Source organism: Malaclemys terrapin, chromosome 8 (genome assembly GCF_027887155.1).
Source record: "Malaclemys terrapin pileata isolate rMalTer1 chromosome 8, rMalTer1.hap1, whole genome shotgun sequence".
In the NCBI taxonomy this organism is placed as follows: domain Eukaryota; kingdom Metazoa; phylum Chordata; order Testudines; family Emydidae; genus Malaclemys; species Malaclemys terrapin.
This window is the reverse complement of record NC_071512.1, coordinates 109,370,293-109,389,019: the sequence shown is the minus strand read 5'-3', so window position 1 is coordinate 109,389,019 and position 18,727 is coordinate 109,370,293. Positions and strand designations below refer to the sequence as shown.

The 18,727-nt window shown below is 57.8% G+C and overlaps 1 protein-coding gene across 5 annotated transcripts in view; it reads left to right on the top strand.

The window, feature by feature from the left end:
• PTPRF (protein tyrosine phosphatase receptor type F) overlaps positions 1 to 11,460 on the top strand; it is a 570,835-nt gene extending 559,375 nt beyond the window's left edge. For all 5 annotated transcript variants that reach the window (XM_054037699.1, XM_054037700.1, XM_054037697.1 and 2 more), the window contains 6 exons: positions 1,908 to 2,086; positions 5,008 to 5,134; positions 6,864 to 6,989; positions 7,707 to 7,861; positions 8,518 to 8,653; positions 9,884 to 11,460. In XM_054037699.1, the coding sequence (XP_053893674.1) occupies positions 1,908 to 2,086; positions 5,008 to 5,134; positions 6,864 to 6,989; positions 7,707 to 7,861; positions 8,518 to 8,653; positions 9,884 to 9,952 (792 nt within the window). In that variant the 3' untranslated portion in view covers positions 9,953 to 11,460. The remainder of the gene's footprint in view (positions 1 to 1,907; positions 2,087 to 5,007; positions 5,135 to 6,863; positions 6,990 to 7,706; positions 7,862 to 8,517; positions 8,654 to 9,883) is intronic.
• Positions 11,461 to 18,727: the final 7,267 nt, after the last annotated feature.

Here is an 18,727-nt window from a genome sequence, read left to right as displayed (position 1 = left end):
TTTAATGGTTCTTCTGTTCATTTCCAAGCCAGGGAGCAGCTATTAAAATCCATTTGAATCGTGGAGTTTGTGTGCCCACACTTCCTCCCCGGCTTGGCAGGGAGGATCTCGAAGGCAGATGCGAGAGTCTCAGCAGCACGTTCTGCTCTTGGTTCACAGTGCGGCTGGAGCTGCCTCCGAAACCAGATGCAGATTGTGTGTTTGGGATAATTGATGTGACTGTGAACAACTTGTCTGGAAACGGCTCCAGTGTAAATATCAGAGCTGTTTATAGTCCCATCCTCGTGCCGCTGAGCTCGGTTATCATTTAACCTCCAGTTAGGGTGGCAGGCTGTGGGGACAGCAGTATCTGAAGGAACCCAGGAGTAGGGTTTTAAAAAACAGCCCACCTGCTGCTGAGAGTGTGCGTGTTGGCACTGCGTGTGTGTGTGTGTGTGTTTGCATGCATGTATATGTGTTAGCACTGCCTGTGTGTGTGTGTCTGTGTGTTGGTACTGCATGTCTGTGTTGTGTTGGCACTGCGTGCTTGTGCATGCGTGTGTGTGTGTGTTGGCACTGGGTGTGTGTATGTGTTGGCACTGCCTGTGTGCGTGTCTGTGTGTGTGTTGGCACTACGTCTGTGTGTGTTGGCACTGTGTGTCTGTGTGCACATGCATGTGTGTGTGACTGCCTAGCACAGATATTTATTACAGCCGTGGAGATGGAGACCAGCTCTGCTAAGCGCCCATGTGCTCCTCTGATGGGCATTAGTCCAGCAGACGCATGCAGGGGAATACAGGTTATGCAGGGAAGCAGCCAACCGTGGAGGCCGTGAGACGAGCTGCTGGAGTTCTGCTTCGCCCTGGGAATCTCCTCCAAGTGCAAACGGGGCTGGGGAGGCCAAACATTGACTTCTCTGAACACGGGGAAAGGCAAAGCAGCTTCGTCCTACAGTCACCAAAGCTACCGACAACACCTTGGGCATTAGCTCAGACTTCTCTGAGCCAATAAGCAGGGGTTGCTGTCCAATGTCTTCAACAAGGACAAGTGCAGAATCCTGCACTTAGGACGGAAGAATCCCATGCACTGCTACAGACCAGGGACCAACTGGCTAAGGAGCAGTTCTGCAGAAAAGGACCTGGGGATTACAGTGAATGAGAAGCTGGATATGAGTCGGCAGTGTGCCCTTGTTGCCAAGAAGGCTAACGGCATTTTGGGCTGCATTAGTAGGGGCATTGCCAGCAGATCGAGGGACATGATCATTCCCCTCTATTCAGCACTGGTGAGGCCTCACCTGGAGTACTGCATACAGTTTTGGGGCCCCCACTACAGAAGGGATGTGAACAAATTGGAGAGAGTCCAGCGGAGGGCAATGAAAATGATTAGGGGGCTGGAGCACATGACTTATGAGGAGAGGCTGATGGAACTGGGGTTATTTAGTCTGCAGAAGAGAAGAGTGAGGCGGGATTTGATAGCTGCTTTCAACTACCTGAAGGGGGTTCCGTAGAGGATGGAGCTCGGCTGTTCTCAGTGGTACCAGATGACAGAACAAGGAGCAATGGTCTCAAGTTGCAGTGGGGGAGGTCTAGGTTGAATATTAGGAAACACTATTTCACTAGGAGGGTGGTGAAGCACTAGAATGGGTTCCCTAGGGAGGTGATGGAATCTCCTTCCTTAAAGGTTTTTAAGGCCCGGCTTGACAAAGCCCTGGCTGGGATGATTTAGTTGGGAATTGGTCCTGCTTTGAGCAGGGGGTTGGACTAGATGACCTCCTGAGGTCCCTTCCAACCCTGATATTCTATGATTCTATGACTCCCTCCCGCCCCCCCTCGCCCACTCCCGACTGCTCTGCTCGTGCGGCTGTTCATGCAGGCGTGACTAAACCCCCAGGCTCCCGCGTACTCCTGACCCTCCTCCTCTCCTTCAAGCTCCTGGCCAACTCCAAAGCACATACCTCGCGGTTCATCAGTGCCAACCTTCCATGCAACAAATTTAAGAATCGTCTGGTGAACATCATGCCGTACGAGCTGACCAGAGTCTGCCTGCAGCCCATCCGTGGGGTCGAGGGCTCCGATTACATCAATGCCAGCTTCATAGATGGCTACAGGTAAGAGTCACCGGGATGCATGGGCCCATCCCCTCATGCCTAGGAGCAGCTGGGACTGGCCATTGCGGGCGCTGGCCGTCTGCCAGGCATTGCCTCCTGGCGCTGGATGGAAATGGAGTGGGTTGGATTTGAGTCCAATCCTGTTTCTCTTCATTGTGTCGGGATCCTGGCTGGGGTCAGGTACCGCATGACAAACAAGCGTTAGCCAGAGCTCCCCTTGACTAGCTCCCAACGTGTGCGCTCTTCGCCCCGTGCTGACAAGCACTTCCTGGGATAACTGTTCCCATCCTCTATAAATGCTCCACACGGGCCCCTCTGCTGAGAGCCCCCCGCTCTGTATCTGCCCTCCCGGGAAGCCCAGTTTAAAGTGCTGCAGTAGCCGGAGAAGGGGCCGCTTGGCTGCAGGGGAGGTCTCGGGCGGAAGCTCGGGACGGGACGGGCTGGAGCCAGGCACCAGGGAGACCCGTGCAGCCGCCTGCTCTCAGGGACGCTCTGTCCGGAGCATGAGCAGGCGGTCGGTGTCCCGCGTGACACGTTCCCGTGGTTCCGTGCAGCGTGTTCCCGGCTTTTGAGCACTGTGAGGGCAGGGCAGCAGCTGTGCCAGACGCACGGAGGATCAGCCTCGCCCAGCCACCAGCCCCGGCACAAAGCCTCCCCCGACCCTTTCCCTTGGCATTCAGCACAAACGAACGTGCCACTCGCCCACCAGGAACTGGGCCAGCAGGTTCCGCCTGGGGTCCCCCCTGCTCGAGGACGGAGCCACAGACGCTGCAGGAGTGGGAATGCGTGAGAGCCTGCCACGTAGCATGCCAGGGCCCGGGGATCCCAGCCCAGGCACTGCTCTCAGGGCGTGGGCAGGTGGGGTCAGTGTGCTCCCAGCACTGCTGGCCAGAGAACAGACTGGGGCTCTTGGGCAGAGTAGGCCAGAGGGCAGTGAATACAGTCAGCCCTAGAGTGCTGTGTGGGTGAGGACAGGCCACTTGGAGCTGCATGGAGCCAGGTGACAGCGGGCAGAGCTGGCCTCCTCTCTCTCTCTCGTGCCCTGGCACCAGTGCAAACGCCAGCTCCCAAACCAGGCTGTGACGGAGCAGGGAGCGGGGCGGATTTGACCTGGGAATGTAGCCTGGGAGTTACATTGAGATACCTGAGCTGTAACCTGAGCCAGGAAGGGGGGTGGGGGAAGTGACACCTTCTGCCTGGGAGACTGAAAGGAGAGGAGGAGCAGAGGGGAGGGGGGAGAGAGCTGCTGGAGTGATTTTGGGGAGTTTTCAGTTTTGGGGCTGGGAGGTGCAACGCAGGGAACCCAAGCTGGGGTCTAAGCTCCCTGCACTCCCCAAGAGGACTTGATTGAGGGGTCCTGGTTGTATCTACGAGCTCTGCTGTAGACTGTGTTCCTGTTATCCAATAAACCTTCTGCTTTACTGGCCGGCTGAGAGTCACGGTGAATTGCAGGAAGCCGGGGGTGCAGGGCCCTGAGTCCCCCACACTCCGCCACACAGGCCACGTATGGGGCTAACTGGGGGGACTGTGCCCTTGGCTGCTTTCCAGCGCCAAGCCTCGGTGTGCGGGGTCCCCGGCGGCCCGCGCTGCCTGGCGAGCGATGCTGTTCGTTGCGTGGCTGCCAGCGCAGCAGGCGATACCATGTCATGGCCGACCTATCGCTCCCTGAAGGGCTCCGTTATCTCTCGTGCCCATTCCTCCGAACAGAGCAATCTTTCTGCAGTTGATCTAACGAGATCAATTGGCCCCAGCTCCTGTGGGCATGGCTAAAGCTGCATCTTTATTAGCTCTTGTGTTTCTTCCTGCCCCCTTACTCTTCATGGTGATGGTGTCGTATAAACCCCCCGGAAGCAGCATCCGTCTCTGTACAACAGAGTCATTCATTTTTAGCACCGATGGGGAGATTAAATGATAAAGAGATTTGATGATGGTAAGTGCCACGGGCCCCTATTCTGAGATCTCCAGCGCCCCTTAGTGGTGGAAACATGAACGGCTCCTCGTTACTGATGCCCACGACTCAGGAGTCTCCTCTGTCTTGCTGATTGCTGTGCATTTCCCCTGCGCTCACCGAGCATGGGGCACCGCGACTGCTGGGGTTATCCTGGCCCATGTAGTGCCACCAGAGAGCAGCGCCTGCACCTGCCCCGCTGCTTCCCTTGTGGCGAAGTCTGAATGTGACGGCCGGACCCGCGTTAGGGCAGGAGCCTGTCCACGGGTCCGGAAGCACCTGCAGGACGCGGGAGCAGGGCCTGCCCGCCCCAGGTCCCAGCGCACACCCTTGGCCTGGCTGCTTTGGCCGGCGGTGCAGCTGGGGAACAGCCTTTGTTCATTACCCACTGTACCAACGACGCGCAATCCAGGCCTCAGCAGCCGGCCTGCGTGACCCGTGTGAGCTGACTCGAGCTTCCTGGGGCGATCGAGGGGCGTCTCTGGGGTCAGTGCCCAGCTGCAGGGGTAGGGAGGCTGGATGCCGATGCCGTTGGTGGCAGAATCAGCAGCCGAGCCCAGGCGTGGCCGTGCAGCGCCCCAGGGACGCCGGAGATGGGGCTTTGTGCAGCGGAGGAGCAGTGTGCAAAGGGTGGTTGTCAAGGGGACAATGGGTTCTTGGTGGCTCAGGGACTCCTCCCGCCCCGACCCCCAGAGTCCAGCACACAGAGCCGCATCCAGCATGCTCACCCCCTGCCCGTGGGCACTGCCCACAGCAACACTCTCCAACCAGCCCTCTTGCCCCCCGCATTGGTCACTGATCCAGCTGCCAGTCCCTCCTCCCAGCTGCCGCAGAGCCCCGTGCCCAGCTCGGTGAATGCTCAGGGCCCAGCGCTTTGCCCCATGCGGGACGGGTGCCCGAGCCCCTCGAGTGGGTGTGGGCTGCATGGGGACACCTCGCCGGCTGTTCTGAGGGTGGCTTGTGTGTGTTGCAGGCAGCAGAAAGCCTACATTGCCACGCAGGGGCCCCTGGCAGAGACCACGGAGGATTTCTGGCGCATGCTCTGGGAGCACAACTCCACCATCGTGGTGATGCTGACCAAGCTCCGCGAGATGGGCCGGGTAAGGGCTTTGGGGGGCTGGGCCGGGGAAGGGCTGGGTGGAGGCGTGGGCCGGGGAAGGGCTGGGTGGAGGCGTGGGCCGGGGAAGGGCTGGGTGGAGGCGTGGGCCGGGGAAGGGCTGGGTGGAGGCATGGGCAGGAGAAGGGCTGGGTGGAGGCGTGGGCCGGGGAAGGGCTGGGAAAGGGCTGGCGGGGGGCGGGGAAGGGCTGGGGCGTGGGCCGGGGAAGGGCTGGGTGGAGGCGTGGGCTGGGGGGTGGGGGCTGGGCCGGGAAAGGGCTGGGGGGAGGCGTGGGCTGGGGGGTGGGCCAGGGAAGGGCTGGGTGGAGGTGTGGGCCGGGGAAGGGCTTTGGGGGGCGGGGAAGGGCTGGATGGAGGTGTGGGCCGGGGAAGGGCTGGTGGGAGGCGTGGGCCGGGGAAGGGCTGGGTGGAGGCGTGGGCCGGGGAAGGGCTGGTGGGAGGTGTGGGCCGGGGAAGGGCTGGGAAAGGGCTGGCGGGGGGCGGGGAAGGGCTGGGGCGTGGGCCGGGGAAGGGCTGGGTGGAGGCGTGGGCCGGGGAAAGGGCTGAGGGGTGGGGGCGGGCTGGGGAAGGGCTGGGGGGTGGGGGCTGGGCCGGGAAAGGGCTGGGGGGAGGCGTGGGCTGGGGGGTGGGCCAGGGAAGGGCTGGGTGGAGGCGTGGGCCGGGGAAGGGCTTTGGGGGGCCGGGCCAGGGAAAGGGCTGTGGGGGGCGGGGAAGGGCTGGTGGGAGGCGTGGACCGGGGAAGGGCTGGTGGGAGGCGTGGGCCGGGGAAGGGCTGGGTGGAGGCGTGGGCCGGGGAAGGGCTGGTGGGAGGTGTGGGCCGGGGAAGGGCTGGGAAAGGGCTGGCGGGGGGCGGGGAAGGGCTGGGGCGTGGGCCGGGGAAGGGCTGGGTGGAGGCGTGGGCCGGGGAAGAGCTGGGGGGTGGGGGCTGGGCCGGGAAAGGGCTGGCGGGGGGGCGGGGAAGGGCTGGATGGAGGTGTGGGCTGGGGGGCGGGCCAGAGAAGGGCTGGGTGGAGGTGTGGGCCGGGGAAAGGGCTGAGGGGTGGGGGCGGGCTGGGGAAGGGGAGACTGTGGAGGCCCATGGAAGAGCCATGCTGCCAGTGACCTGGGCCGTTTCCTGACCCGTCCCTGAGCTGTTACTGCGGGGCCGTGCACTCAGCAGCACTCGGAGCATCCCAGCCTGGCTGGCTCCGCGCTAGGGTCCCGGAGGGCAAGGCTAGCCAGGGCCCAGCAGCTCTGGGAGCAGTCCGAGGGGTCCCTGCCCGAGGGGTGGAGATACCCAATGAGGACACGGTTCTCTGTCCCCGACCACTGCTGTTACAGCCGTGACTCCTGCAGGGCCAGGCCTGTCCCAGGTGGGGCCCAGGCTGCGCCGGCCGGTCTGACAGGCTGGTGCTGCTCTGGGGGTTGGCAGACAGCGGGTTAGCAAGGGCATCCCGGGCACACTCCCCGCTGCACAGGGGGGTGGCCCAGCCCCTCGCCAGGCCAGCTGCCCTCATTGGCCTTGGGAACTGTGCCCCATTCCAGGCCCAGATCCCGCAGGGTTTAGAATTACCTGTCCGTAACTGGCAGTGACCGGGAGGGGGTGGGGAAGGGGACCTCGCCCTGGAGAATGTCTTGTGGGGGGGATTGGGGAGGGGGCAGGGCTGGGGAGACACAGGCCCCCTGGGCGAAGACCCGGCTTTGCTGCTTCACGCGTCTCCTCTTGCCTGCAGGAAAAGTGCCACCAGTACTGGCCAGCGGAGCGCTCGGCCCGCTACCAGTACTTTGTGGTGGACCCTATGGCAGAGTACAACATGCCCCAGTACATCCTCCGTGAGTTCAAGGTCACCGACGCCAGGGTGAGTGGGGCTGGCGGTGCTCTCGGGCGGGTCCCTCCCATGGGGCCGGACAGTGACGGGCTGGGATCCCCTCGAGCCCCAGCAGGCTGTCGCTCCCAGGGCTGTTCTCGTCTCCAGGGGCAGGAGCCGGCGGCCTGGCCCCTTCCCAGCGCCCCAGCAGTGACAGAGGCAGCCAGACTCCTGGGCGGGGGCTGCACCTTCACCTGAGTCAGCCTTGGCTGGGCATCCCAGCACTGAGCCAGTGGAGACCTGCCGTGCCCCCTTCTCCCTGGTGTGCCGCTGGGCAGCACTCGGTTACACGGGTCAGGCAGGCGCAGCCGGGGGGGAGGGGAACGAAACCTGCCCAGACTCAATCCCAGGTCGCCTATCCCACGCCCAGGCCTGGTCCAGGTCTGCAGAGCCTGGCCCCTGCGAGGCACAACCTGGCCCAGCCCCGTTCCGGGAACCCACCCCTGGGGCTGTGCAGAGCCCAGCCCGGGAACCCACCCCTGGGGCTGTGCAGAGCTCGGCCCGGGAACCCACCCCTGGGGCTGTGCGGAGCCTGTCCCCGGACCGGGAACCCACCCCTGAGGCTCTTCAGAGCCCGGCTCCCGTGAGGCACAGCCCGTCCCCGGCCCGGGAACCCACCCCTGGGGCTGTGAGGAGCCGGAACCCACCCCTGGGCCTGTGCGGGCTGGCGCGTGAGCAGGGCCCAGACAGACGTCTCCTTCCCCGCAGGATGGGCAGTCGCGGACCATCCGCCAATTCCAGTTCACGGACTGGCCCGAGCAGGGAGTGCCGAAGACCGGCGAGGGCTTCATCGACTTCATCGGGCAGGTGCACAAAACCAAGGAGCAGTTTGGCCAGGATGGGCCCATCACGGTGCACTGCAGGTGAGCGCTGTCCGGGGTAGGCAGAGCACCCCCCCCGGAGACGCCGTCCTCCACAGAGCCACGAGGGGTCCTGCTCAGCAGCGCTCCCTGGCACCCTCAGATGCTGCCGCCTGTACCGCGCGGCAGAGCTGGGAACGGCTCTCCTGCCCCCCACGCCGGCGGCCCTGCTGGGAACGGCTCTCCTGCCCCCCGGCGGCCCTGCTGGGAACGGCTCTCCTGCCCCCCGGCGGCCCTGCTGGGAACGGCTCTCCTGCCCCCCGGCGGCCCTGCTGGGAACGGCACGGGAAGCTACAGGCTGCCACGCAGGACATGGAGGGGAGCCCAGACCCTCAGCAGGCTGCCACGCAGGACATGGAGGGGAGCCCAGACCCCCATGGCTCTGCAGGCTCAGCACCTCCAGCAGGCCCCAGGTGTGGGGAAGGCGCGTGGGGCGCTGCCAGGAGGCCAGGTGGTGCCCGCAGTGCAGGACAACAGGAAGCAGAGGGCCCCGAGAGTCTCTGCAAGCCCCTTCCCATCCAACATGCCCCCCACTGGCAGAATGGGCCTGGCTCCCTGTGGGCCCAGGTGGCTCAGTGATGGGGCAGGGCTGTGGGGGGACCGGCGGCCATGGGGCCTGGGGTCTCTGCTGACAGCCCCTCTGCTCCTTGTGCTCACAGCGCTGGGGTCGGGCGCACAGGGGTGTTCATCACGCTCAGCATCGTCCTGGAGCGCATGCGCTACGAAGGGGTGGTTGACATGTTCCAGACGGTGAAGACCTTGCGAACGCAGCGACCAGCCATGGTGCAGACAGAGGTAGGTGCCCGCGTGCCCCCTGCTGACTGAGGGCAGGACTCCCCCAGCCCAGGAGCTGGCACCCCTCCAGTCCTTGCTGGGGTGTGCCCAGGAAAGGGGGGCCCGGCGCTGCCCTAGGCCTGTTCGGAAGGGTTTCATTTCAGCAGAGCTGAATCTGGCAGCAGGTCCCAGTCTCCGGCCTGCCCTGGGCTTCTGGCTGGATCAGGAAGCCCTGGTGGGAGGAGGGTTCTTGGGCTGGGCTGGGAGGTTTTTGGGAGTGGGTGGGAACTGGACTCCCCCCTCTCTGCTCTATGCTGTGCCCCCCACCCAGAGCAGCCAGGTGGGTTTGCAGGCACAGGTGTGTCTGTCCCGCTCCGCAGGCCATGGCCGGGCCACTGGTTACTGTCTGGCGATTCGCGGCCTGGACAGGGAGGCAGCAGCTGGGAGCCACCAGCCTGTGGTGGCCCTGGCTGTGCTCGGAGATCTCACTCTGAGCTGGGAACGGCCTGTCTGCGGTGGGACGGCTGCCAGCTGCATGGAGAGCCCCTCGCCAGGGCTGGGCCTGGCGCTGCTCTAGGGACAGCCAGAACGGGAACCAGCAGCAGGCCCCGGCTGTGTCAAGCAGGCTGGCCAGGGCCCCAGGGGGCACCTTAACCTCTGACCCTTCAACCCCCCCAGGGAGGGATGGCTCCCGGACAGATCCTGCAGGACAGCCCAGCTAGGGTGACCAGACAGCAAGTGTGAAAAATTGGGATGGGGGTGGGAGGTAATAGGAGCCTATATAAGAAAAAGACCCAAAAATCAGGACTGTCCCTATGAAATTGGGACATCTGGTCACCCTAGGCCCAGTGCATGCCCCTCTCCCTGGAGCTTGGGCGAAGTGCAGCCTCCATGCTAAAATACCAGCCTGCGCTGGGCTGGGCAGCACCCCCGCCCCGACCCCATCGAAGGGCCCCACCTGGCCCCCGCCTTGCAGGCTGTTCTCACTGCGCAAAGGGTGACAGGGCCAGAGAGACGCAGGGGCCAGGATGGCACCGGCCCAGCTAGTGCTCTAACCACTGGGCCGCCCGGCCTCCTACCTCTCCTTTGGAACGTCACACCCGCTTCGGGGACGAGCTTGGCCATGTGCAGAGACCTGGGCTGGGGACGGCGCCTTCTGTTCGCTCGGGCTGTCCCCATGGTGAGTCCCTGTGCCGCGCAGCCTTCTGCACGGGGCACCTCCCTTCACACGCCTGCCCTCTCTCCTTGCAGGACCAGTACCAGCTGTGCTACAGAGCAGCGCTGGAGTATCTCGGCAGCTTCGACCACTATGCAACGTAACTAGTGCTTCCCCCAGTCGCAGTGGGAATGTCTAGGAGCGGAGAAGGTCCCCCTGAGCCACAGCTGCCATTCTTCAGTCCTGTACAGACGCTGCTGCTGCCGAGGCAGCAGACCTCCCACGACCGACCAAATCTGACCACTGCATTGAGGAGCATCGCCCCGCGCCGAGCAAGGGAGTCTGACTCCAGTCAGATTTCTGCTCACTTGTCTCCCTCTCGGCCCCCTCGCGCGACTGCATTTCACAGCCAGGCTTTCGGTGGATGGAACGGGATCTTTTTTTATCTGTAAAATAGTTATTCGTGTTTTTATAATCCTTTCTCTTCGTTTGCTAGTCTTACCGTCTGGCTGGGGCAGAGCTGGGTCCGTCAGGCCTTCTGGGGGTTCCTTTCCTTTTGCCTTTCTTTTCCCCTTCTCCTTTGTTCGGATCCACCCCGCCTTTGGTGCTGCCCATTTTAGTGCAGCCACTTGGAGACCCCCAGCAGTGACTGGCTCACGGTTCCAGACCCTCTCCGTTCCCCATAGGCTGCTTTTAACCCTCTGTAGACTAGAAAAGTTCACCGAACTGGAGCTAAGCTACTGATGATTTTTTTTAGCTGTTTTCCCCTTATTTCCTGTGGGGGGGAAGGGACTTGGGGTCGCGGGAGAGACAATTCCATCGCAAGCTTGAAACTGGTCAGTCCTATTAAAGTGCGTGTTAACCCATTCGGTGCCCATGTGTGTTGGCAGATCCCGATCTGACGTGACTTGTCGGCACCGCTGCGTTCGTTAGAGACCCAAAATCCCAGACTCCTGGCCTGGGGGCCTCTCTGTGTGTCTCACTGGGGAGGGGGCAGGGAGGCAGCAGAAGCCGACCGCGCAACGTGTCCCTTTCTGCTCGTGCTGCGGTTGTGGGTGTGCAGGCAACTCACCAATGAATGCATCACCACATTTCCAAAGGGAAGGAGCACAATTCTAGCAGCTCCCGCAAGGGGGCTGCGTGGGCTATTTTTGGAAAATGGGGTACTTCAGGGAAGGGGCAGCGGGGGAGGGGGGACATGTTTTCGGAGGTTGGGTGTATCTATAATTTCTGCTATCCTGCAAATGTTTAAAGTCATTAGAATATTGTACTTTCTGCTACTTCAGGACGTTCTAATGAACCAATGTGGCAAGTCTACTGGACTTAATTTAATGGTACTATATCTTACTACTCCCTATTCTATCGCGCTTGCACTAAAGACGGGAGAGCCGCCCTCTCTCGAGTGCACAGAGTTCTCAATGAAGGTGGTGGAAGGGTAGCTAATTGTATTATCAAATGTATTCCCAATGCTAAGAATCTGAGGGACGGTGAAATCAGCAATCCAGGGTGGGGATGTTGGAGGACACGTTCATTTTTACCTTGTGGATGCATAGTGCCGTAGGGGTCACTGGTGTAAACAGTCTGTTTTCTATTTGTTAATAAAAAAAAAAATCTACAGCATCATTGCATAATTCTTGATGTTAATAAATTTGAATAATCAGGTTTCATACAAGCTGGTCTTGCTGCCTTCTTTGTTCAGCAATAAACAGAAGCCAGGGGCCTTTCTGCTACGGGCCCTCATCAGCTCCCTCCCTTACGGAGCAGGCCAGCTCCCCGGGCCGCAAGGGGGCAGGGCCGGGGTGCTGCTCGCAGGGACGGAGCCCTGGGGCCTCTCCTTTGCGGCATTCCTGGCAGCTGGCCGGGCCTGTAGCGGAAGTCGGGCGCCCAGCCTGGTTGAGGAGAGAGGAGCAGGGGAAATGGGGCTGTGACCCCTCCCCAGCTGCTGCCCTGGCCAAGTGCAGCGCAGGGAGAAGGGGGCACGGGCCCTGCCAGAGGCTTGGCAGCTGAGCATCTGCACTGCTCGTGCTTTGACCCTGTGGCGGGGACAGACCTTGCCCGCTGTAGTCAGCAGAAAGGGTGGAAGAGCCGCTCTTGTCCCCGTGCGGCGGCTCTCTGGGGCTGACGCTGCTCAGCTTCCTCTCCTGGAGAAAGGAGACGCTAAACCCAGCTCGCTGGGCTCTGCCGGGCTGACTGGCTGTAACGGACTCTCCTTACAGGGGCGAAGGGGGCAGCTCTGCTAACTGTGGAGGGGGCGCTCCCCCTCCTGGGCTGGGTGGGGCTCAGCTCCCCGGCCTCTGTGGAGTGAAGTAGGGGGGATGGGCACTGCCAGCAGCAGTGGAGGGGGCGCCCCATGTCCTTGCAGTACACAGCCCCTGGCACGCAGTGGTGGGTCCCAGCTGGGCGTCCTTTCCGCTAAGGGAAGAGCTGTCTCTGGCATTGGGCGGAGGAGGGGAATCAGGCAGGTCCCTCCCCTCAGTACAGATGCTCTAGGCCACCGGGGTGTGGATGGGGGCACTGCAGGCCAGGAACCCTTTTTGATACAGTGCGTCTCTTGTTGCCTCTCTCCCTGTGCTGCCTCTGCCCCAGGGATCGTGGGACCCTGCGCCGCACGTAACTGTGAGCCCGGAGACGGAGCTGCTCCTACACCGCGCTGGAACCAGGGCCCCCGGCAGCACTAGGGCACTACTGAGCTGCTGGGGGGCTGGTGTCATCTTAAAGCTGGGAATGTCGCACATTCCCTGGCCAGCCCACACGGAGCAGTAAAGCGTCCCCAGTGATCCGCCAGTGCCTGCATTGCCATGGAAAGTCGCCCTTTCTGTTGCAGTACAAGGGCTATGTTCCATCTCTTGCCCCACCACCGGTCAGGAACCCAATTGCTGCAAATCCAGCCACTATTTCTTGCACATGGCCGAGCGTCACCGTTCTGCGTCGCAGGAGACGATTCATGGCACTACACACTTGCATGACAACGACCCCCACTTGGGATTTTTCCAACTCCAAAATAATTTCCCACAGACCAGTAGCAATCTAATGTCACAAGTGCCTTAAATGCAACTTTTGCCTTAGTGAAGCCACTCTCTGACTTCAGAGTTCGGCCTGCTGTCCCCAGGCACTGCAGCGCTCTGGCTTAGCTGAAAGAACACACTATGATGTCTGTCACGGGCAGGCAGGGGTCCTGGAGCTGTGATCAGCTGGCAGGAGGAGCATGAAGATCACTCGAGTCCCTCCCCCACAGCTGGGTGTAGTGTAGGGGAAAGGGTGCTACACCCCATCCGCACCACGGGAGCCTGGCAGAGATGTGAAGTGGCCCGTTCATCACAATGGGATTGTCACGGATGAATGGGGATGAGTGAAACCTGAGGCCACGCCTACACTAGCGAGCTTATAGGGGCACAGCTGTGCTGCCGTAACATCGCTCATGTCGCTGCTCTGTGCGGCCAGGCGAGAGCTCTCCAGTCGACATCGTTACACCAGCCCCAACGAGCGGCAGGAGCGCGTCCCCCGCCCCCCCCAGCATCTCTACTTCCAGCACCTATGCTGACGGGTATCTTTTCACATACGTTAAACTGACAAAAATGCTAGTGTAGACATGGCCTGAAACACTAGCTTGAGAACTGTGACTTGCTCCATAGACATTCTCGTCCCCTATCCCTGCTTGTCTACACACAGAAGTTGTACCGCTTTCCCAGCCTAGTTAACATGGTACAGCCACCTAATGTGGATGCAAATGTACTGCAATAAAAGCGCTTATACCGGGATAAAAACAACAAGGAGTCTGGTGGCACCTTAAAGACTAACAGATTTATTTGGGCATCAGCTTTCGTGGGTAAAAACCTCACTTCTTCTTCTTCTTGTTTTTGTAGATACAGACTAACACGGCTACCCCCTAATACTATACTGGGATAGTGTATTCCTGGACGGGAAGGGGCCTAAGCACTTCTAGCCCAAGATAACTATGTCCTCATATGCTCCTGGCCCAGCACTGACTGGGAATCTTGCACCAGCCTCTCTGGTGTCATTGTCAGTTTGAAGCAACAGAGGGTCCTGTGGCACCTTTAAGACTAACAGAAGTATTGGGAGCATAAGCTTTCATGGGTAAGAACCTCACTTCTTCAGATGCATTGACTTGCATAACCAGCACTTTGAAATTGGACGGGAGCTTGGGCTCTAAGGCCCACCCCTCTTCCTAGGCCTCAGGAACCAAGCCATGACTCAAAAGTGCTGTCTATGCAGGTATTTTGAGAGCACTAACATGAACCAAGATCCATTGACATGGGCTGGGAGGCTCCCCGCCATGGGCTGTGTCCGCATATCCTTACGGACCAGGTGGCTTCAGCTAGCCAGGCCTGTGCCATAATTAGCTACCTCCTAGCCTAAGGGAGCAGCCTGAAACATCTGGGCCTCATAAAACTCCGTTTGGAAGAGATGACAGGGAGCAAACTGGGCTTCTGCAGAAGGTCCTAAATAGGGTCTGGAGGACCCCAGGGGCCAGCTCTATTCCAGCGCAGAGAGCCTTACCGGTAGCCCAGAGGGGCTGAGTGAACGGGAAGCAGTCTGGGGGTCAGCGCTCTAGCCCAGAGCCAGAGCGTTGATGGTAGCCCAGAAGGGCCTGGCAATGCAGTCTGGAGGGCAGGCGGAAGAAGAGCTTTTCTGTTTCTTTCCATCTGGATCATCCTGAAATGAGACTGAACAATGACACTGACCCGGGTGGAGAACTGAGCCATGTGAATTCCCAGGAGAGAGACAAAATCCTGGTAAATTGTATAAAAAGCTCATTCGGGGGTGGGGTGGGGGGGCTGTAGTGTTCAAACAACCCCAAATTTGGATCCCTACCCCCCAATCCCTCACAAACCACAGCACATTACAAGACAATCTGAATGTGCATGTGGCGCTCAGAGCCCTCAAGAGAATCAGCTGTTAAACAGTAAGATAGTCCAAACCTTAAATGTAGTGGTGCCCTTGCCCCACTATAATGTCATTCCCCAAGTTACTCCCTGCTTGCTTGACCTTTTTTAGATCCCCAGAGTGTAATGCCCATCCCAGAGCCCATCTGCAGCTGGTCCTATGGAACAGGACGTCATTGTTTGCATTCTATACTCGTTCCCTGCCCCGTGGGTGGGAAGAGAGACTCTGAAATGATAGTTCTCAGCAGAGATGTAAGCTGCCCCATCCCTTGCAATGGGGTGTTAATGCCAAAGGCTGATGATGGCAAGGGAGAGGTTAGTAATTGATGATTATGTTACGCGCAGTGCTTAGCGAATGTGTTCATCTGATGTGGCTGGATAATCAGATGATGGTTTATTCAGCACCACAGCTGAGCATAGTGTTAAGAGCCACCAGACCATAACCCTGTGCTCTGAGGGGATTTTCCAGTCGACTTTTCACTTCCAAACAGTGAAGCACTGGGGTACTGCTCTTTGCAGTCTAGGCGGCACTCCGGTGCAACTCACTCCAAAGTTTCGCCTGTTTAAAAAACAAAAAATCTTCATTTCATCCCAATATTCCTAATCCAAGAGTCTAGGTGAGCCATGTCGCGGATTATCGGGGGACTCTGGGCCCTGCATCCCCGGCTTCCTGCGATTCACCATGACTCTCAGCCAGCCAGTAAAGCAGAAGGTTTATTTGGATGACAGGAATACAGTCCAAGATAGGTCTTGCAGGCACAGACAACAGGGCCCCCCTCAGTTAGGTCCATCTGGGGGTCCCAGGCATCCCAGCCCCCCTTGGGAGGTCAGAGCAATCTCTGCCTCCCAGCCATCTCTCCAGCCCGCTTCCAGCACTCTCCCTTCAGCGACCCCTCCCACAGCCTTTGTTCAGTTTCCCCGGCCAAGGAGTCACCTGGCCTCCAACCCCTTCCTGGGCTCCCATGCTACACGCCCAGGTATTCGCCCTCGGGCAGACTCAGACTCCCATCCCCCAATGCAGACTATCCAACCACACTCCCCTGTCAGCATTCACACACCACAGTAAGAACAGGCCCAGTTCGTCACAAGCCACCAGGAAAAGGAGAAAGGGGTTTCACCTATCAGAAGAGGTTTGAGACGGGGGTCCAGTAGCCACCAAACAGGAGGGAGGAGGGCAGATGAGGTGCCACCAAAGGTGGAGATGTGACTAGTGAGGAGTGAGCATAGGTCCTGTCCCTTTTTTTAACCACATTTTGCCCTCTAGAGGGGAATGGCTTGTGAGGGCCCTGCCCTCACTTTATACGTCTCCTAGTAAAGCTGAGCAACCTACTGCCCAAACGCTGGCCCTTTGGGAGTCAATTGATTTAAAGGGTGTTTTTACTGGTACATTTGTTTAATAAGAAAAGAAATGGTTGCAACATTTAGCAAGTAATATCTCTGTTTGCTTCAGGTGGACGTTCGGCAGCTCCTTCCCGCCCAATCCCAGGGTTTCTTGTGTAGCTGCTTGCATAAACATTTTCATTTGTAAAGGTTCCCACTGACAGTGACTTTCTTTGGCCTGTTCTGATCTAGCTCACGTGTGGGAGCAGGAAACCTTCTGGTCCCTTCAACTAAAGCTGCCTGATGCCTTCTTGCTAGTTTTAATAAGCAATCTCCACCCAAGTATCAGCCCTGGGAACAATACATGTGTCCCCAGATTTCTCTACCGTCACGCTTCGGCTCAGGGTGACTCCACACCATTTACCATGAAAAATGGCTCACGTCATCCTAATATTGAAAAGTTGGTCCAGGATTCTCGAAATGAAACAGAGCGTGCCTGCCCAAATGACACACAAGCTGGAACATACAGTTCTAGTTTTCTGCTATCTTGCACCCTCACACAATATAAGAAAAGTTTTTCAGACCACATCTGTGGAAGATTTTGGGTCCTCTGTTTGCCTCATTTTTATTCATCTCATGTACTCCTCAGGTGCCAGTTCTGGCCCTTGAGTTCTTCTGATTGTAATTGAATTGTCTCCTCAGAAGAGAGGCTCACCTGAAGCTTGTCTGGTTTTGTGCTGGGAAGATTCAGCAGGACCTTCATGGCTGCCTTATGACAATAACCTGACAGCAAAGGAGACTCCTGGTGGGAGAAGCGAAATAGCCTCTTGGAGGGCTCATTTAGGTATGAGTGCAACCAGTCCCTTTGCTCATGGTTTCGGGGCATGGTTGCAGGCTCCTTTTAGGGTGGTTATGTTCATCCCCACTGTTGTGCTCTGGTGTTTATGCATTATAACTAAGGCCCTACTTAAGCTGCGATATTGCGGATCCCGCCATATTAGACTGCCACCACAATTTTGACAGTGGGAGCCCCAGCTGCCCTGGGGTCTACAGCACGACCTCCCACTCTCAGCCCTGGGCGGTCAAACACCGGGAGCCCCCCACTGTCAACAGCGGGATCCTGCTCTCAGGCCTGGGCTGCCGACAGTGGGAAATTGCAGAAAAGTCATAGACCTTATTTGATGTTAGGAGTGTAATAGAATATCTCATTGAAAGATGACAGGGCCAGAAAGAGTTAATTAACTCACAGACTGACCTGACCCAGGGCCCAACTTTAGAGACTGGTTAGGAAGATAGGGTAAAAGAATAGAGCTTTGAAATGTAAGTCTGTATTGTGAGAGGAAGAAGGGTAGATGTTTGCTCAGGTTTTGTGATGTTAGCAAACAAGTCTTGTCTATTGCTATAGCTTTAATTCAAAGATCAAAAAAGGAATATTAACATTTATGATGATACTTGAGTGAAATAGTATTATTGTCTTTATGTCTCTTTGACGGTTGGGGTAACCTGGATCTGAGCTGTTTAATGGATAAATTACCCTGTGCTAATTGCCAGGGTGTTTGGAAGAAGGAGAATTAAGCCTATTGTTTTCTCAGGCCGAAAGGCTGCAGGAAATGTATAAAAACCCTGGGACACGATCCTGCTGCATCTCAGATCTGCTTTGGGTTTCAAGAGGGGGAAACCTTAAGCCATAAGGATTGAGATCCCCAGTCACTGACTGGAGTCACCCTGAATATGGACATTGGACTATAACCTCTGGACTATTTCTAAAAGGACTTTTGGCAACTACAGGATCACCTCTGCTATGCATCTGAACCTCAAGAATTGAATTCAAGTCTGTCTGTATATTGATCTTTTAACCAACACTCTCTCTCTCTTCTTTTTAAATAAATTGTAGCTTAGTTAATAAGAATTGGCTCTAAGCGTGTATTTTGGGTCAGATCTAAGTTATAATTGGACCTGGTGTGTGGCTGATCCTTTGGGGTTGGAAGAACCTTTTCTTTTATATGATAAGATTTTCAGTAATCATCATCATATCTGACAGGTGTGTCTGGACGGAGGCCTGAGGCTGGGCACTTTAAGGGAACTGCATTATTTGGACTTCTAAGTAACCAGTGAGGTTCTATAGAAGCTGTTTTGGGCTGGTTGGTAAATCTAAGTTTTGGAAGATCCACCAGTGTTTGGGGTTTGTTTGCTCCGTTCTGTTTGCAGTTCACCCTGATTGAGTGACCTCGGCTGGCTCCCACGGGCAGCACCGTCACACCTTATTACCGCAAATAAGGTCCATTATTACTTTTCTGCAATTTTCCATTGCTTGTTCATAATTCAGCTGCAATTTTTTGACAATCGTCCTGCAATTCAAGTAGGGCTTTAATTTTACAGCATTTAGCACAGCAACATAACCAGCATGTGCCCACCAAGCTCTGACAAGTGTCAGATCCCTCCAGGTGTTTCCCTGGGTCATGGTGAATTTGGTGCCAGATTATTGCGTAGTGTCGAACTCTGCTGAGGTTTTGTTTACACACACAACTTATACCAGTTTAACTAAATTGGCTTAGAAAGTGAATTAGCCAAATTGGCAAGAATCCAATTGAGTGGACATCCTTAAACAGCCTGATAACAGTTAGCTTAAATCAGTAAACAATAGATGTAAGCAGAACTGAAAGAGGGCACGCTTAATCTGAAATAAGTGTCTATACAATGGCGTTGCTCGTTTAA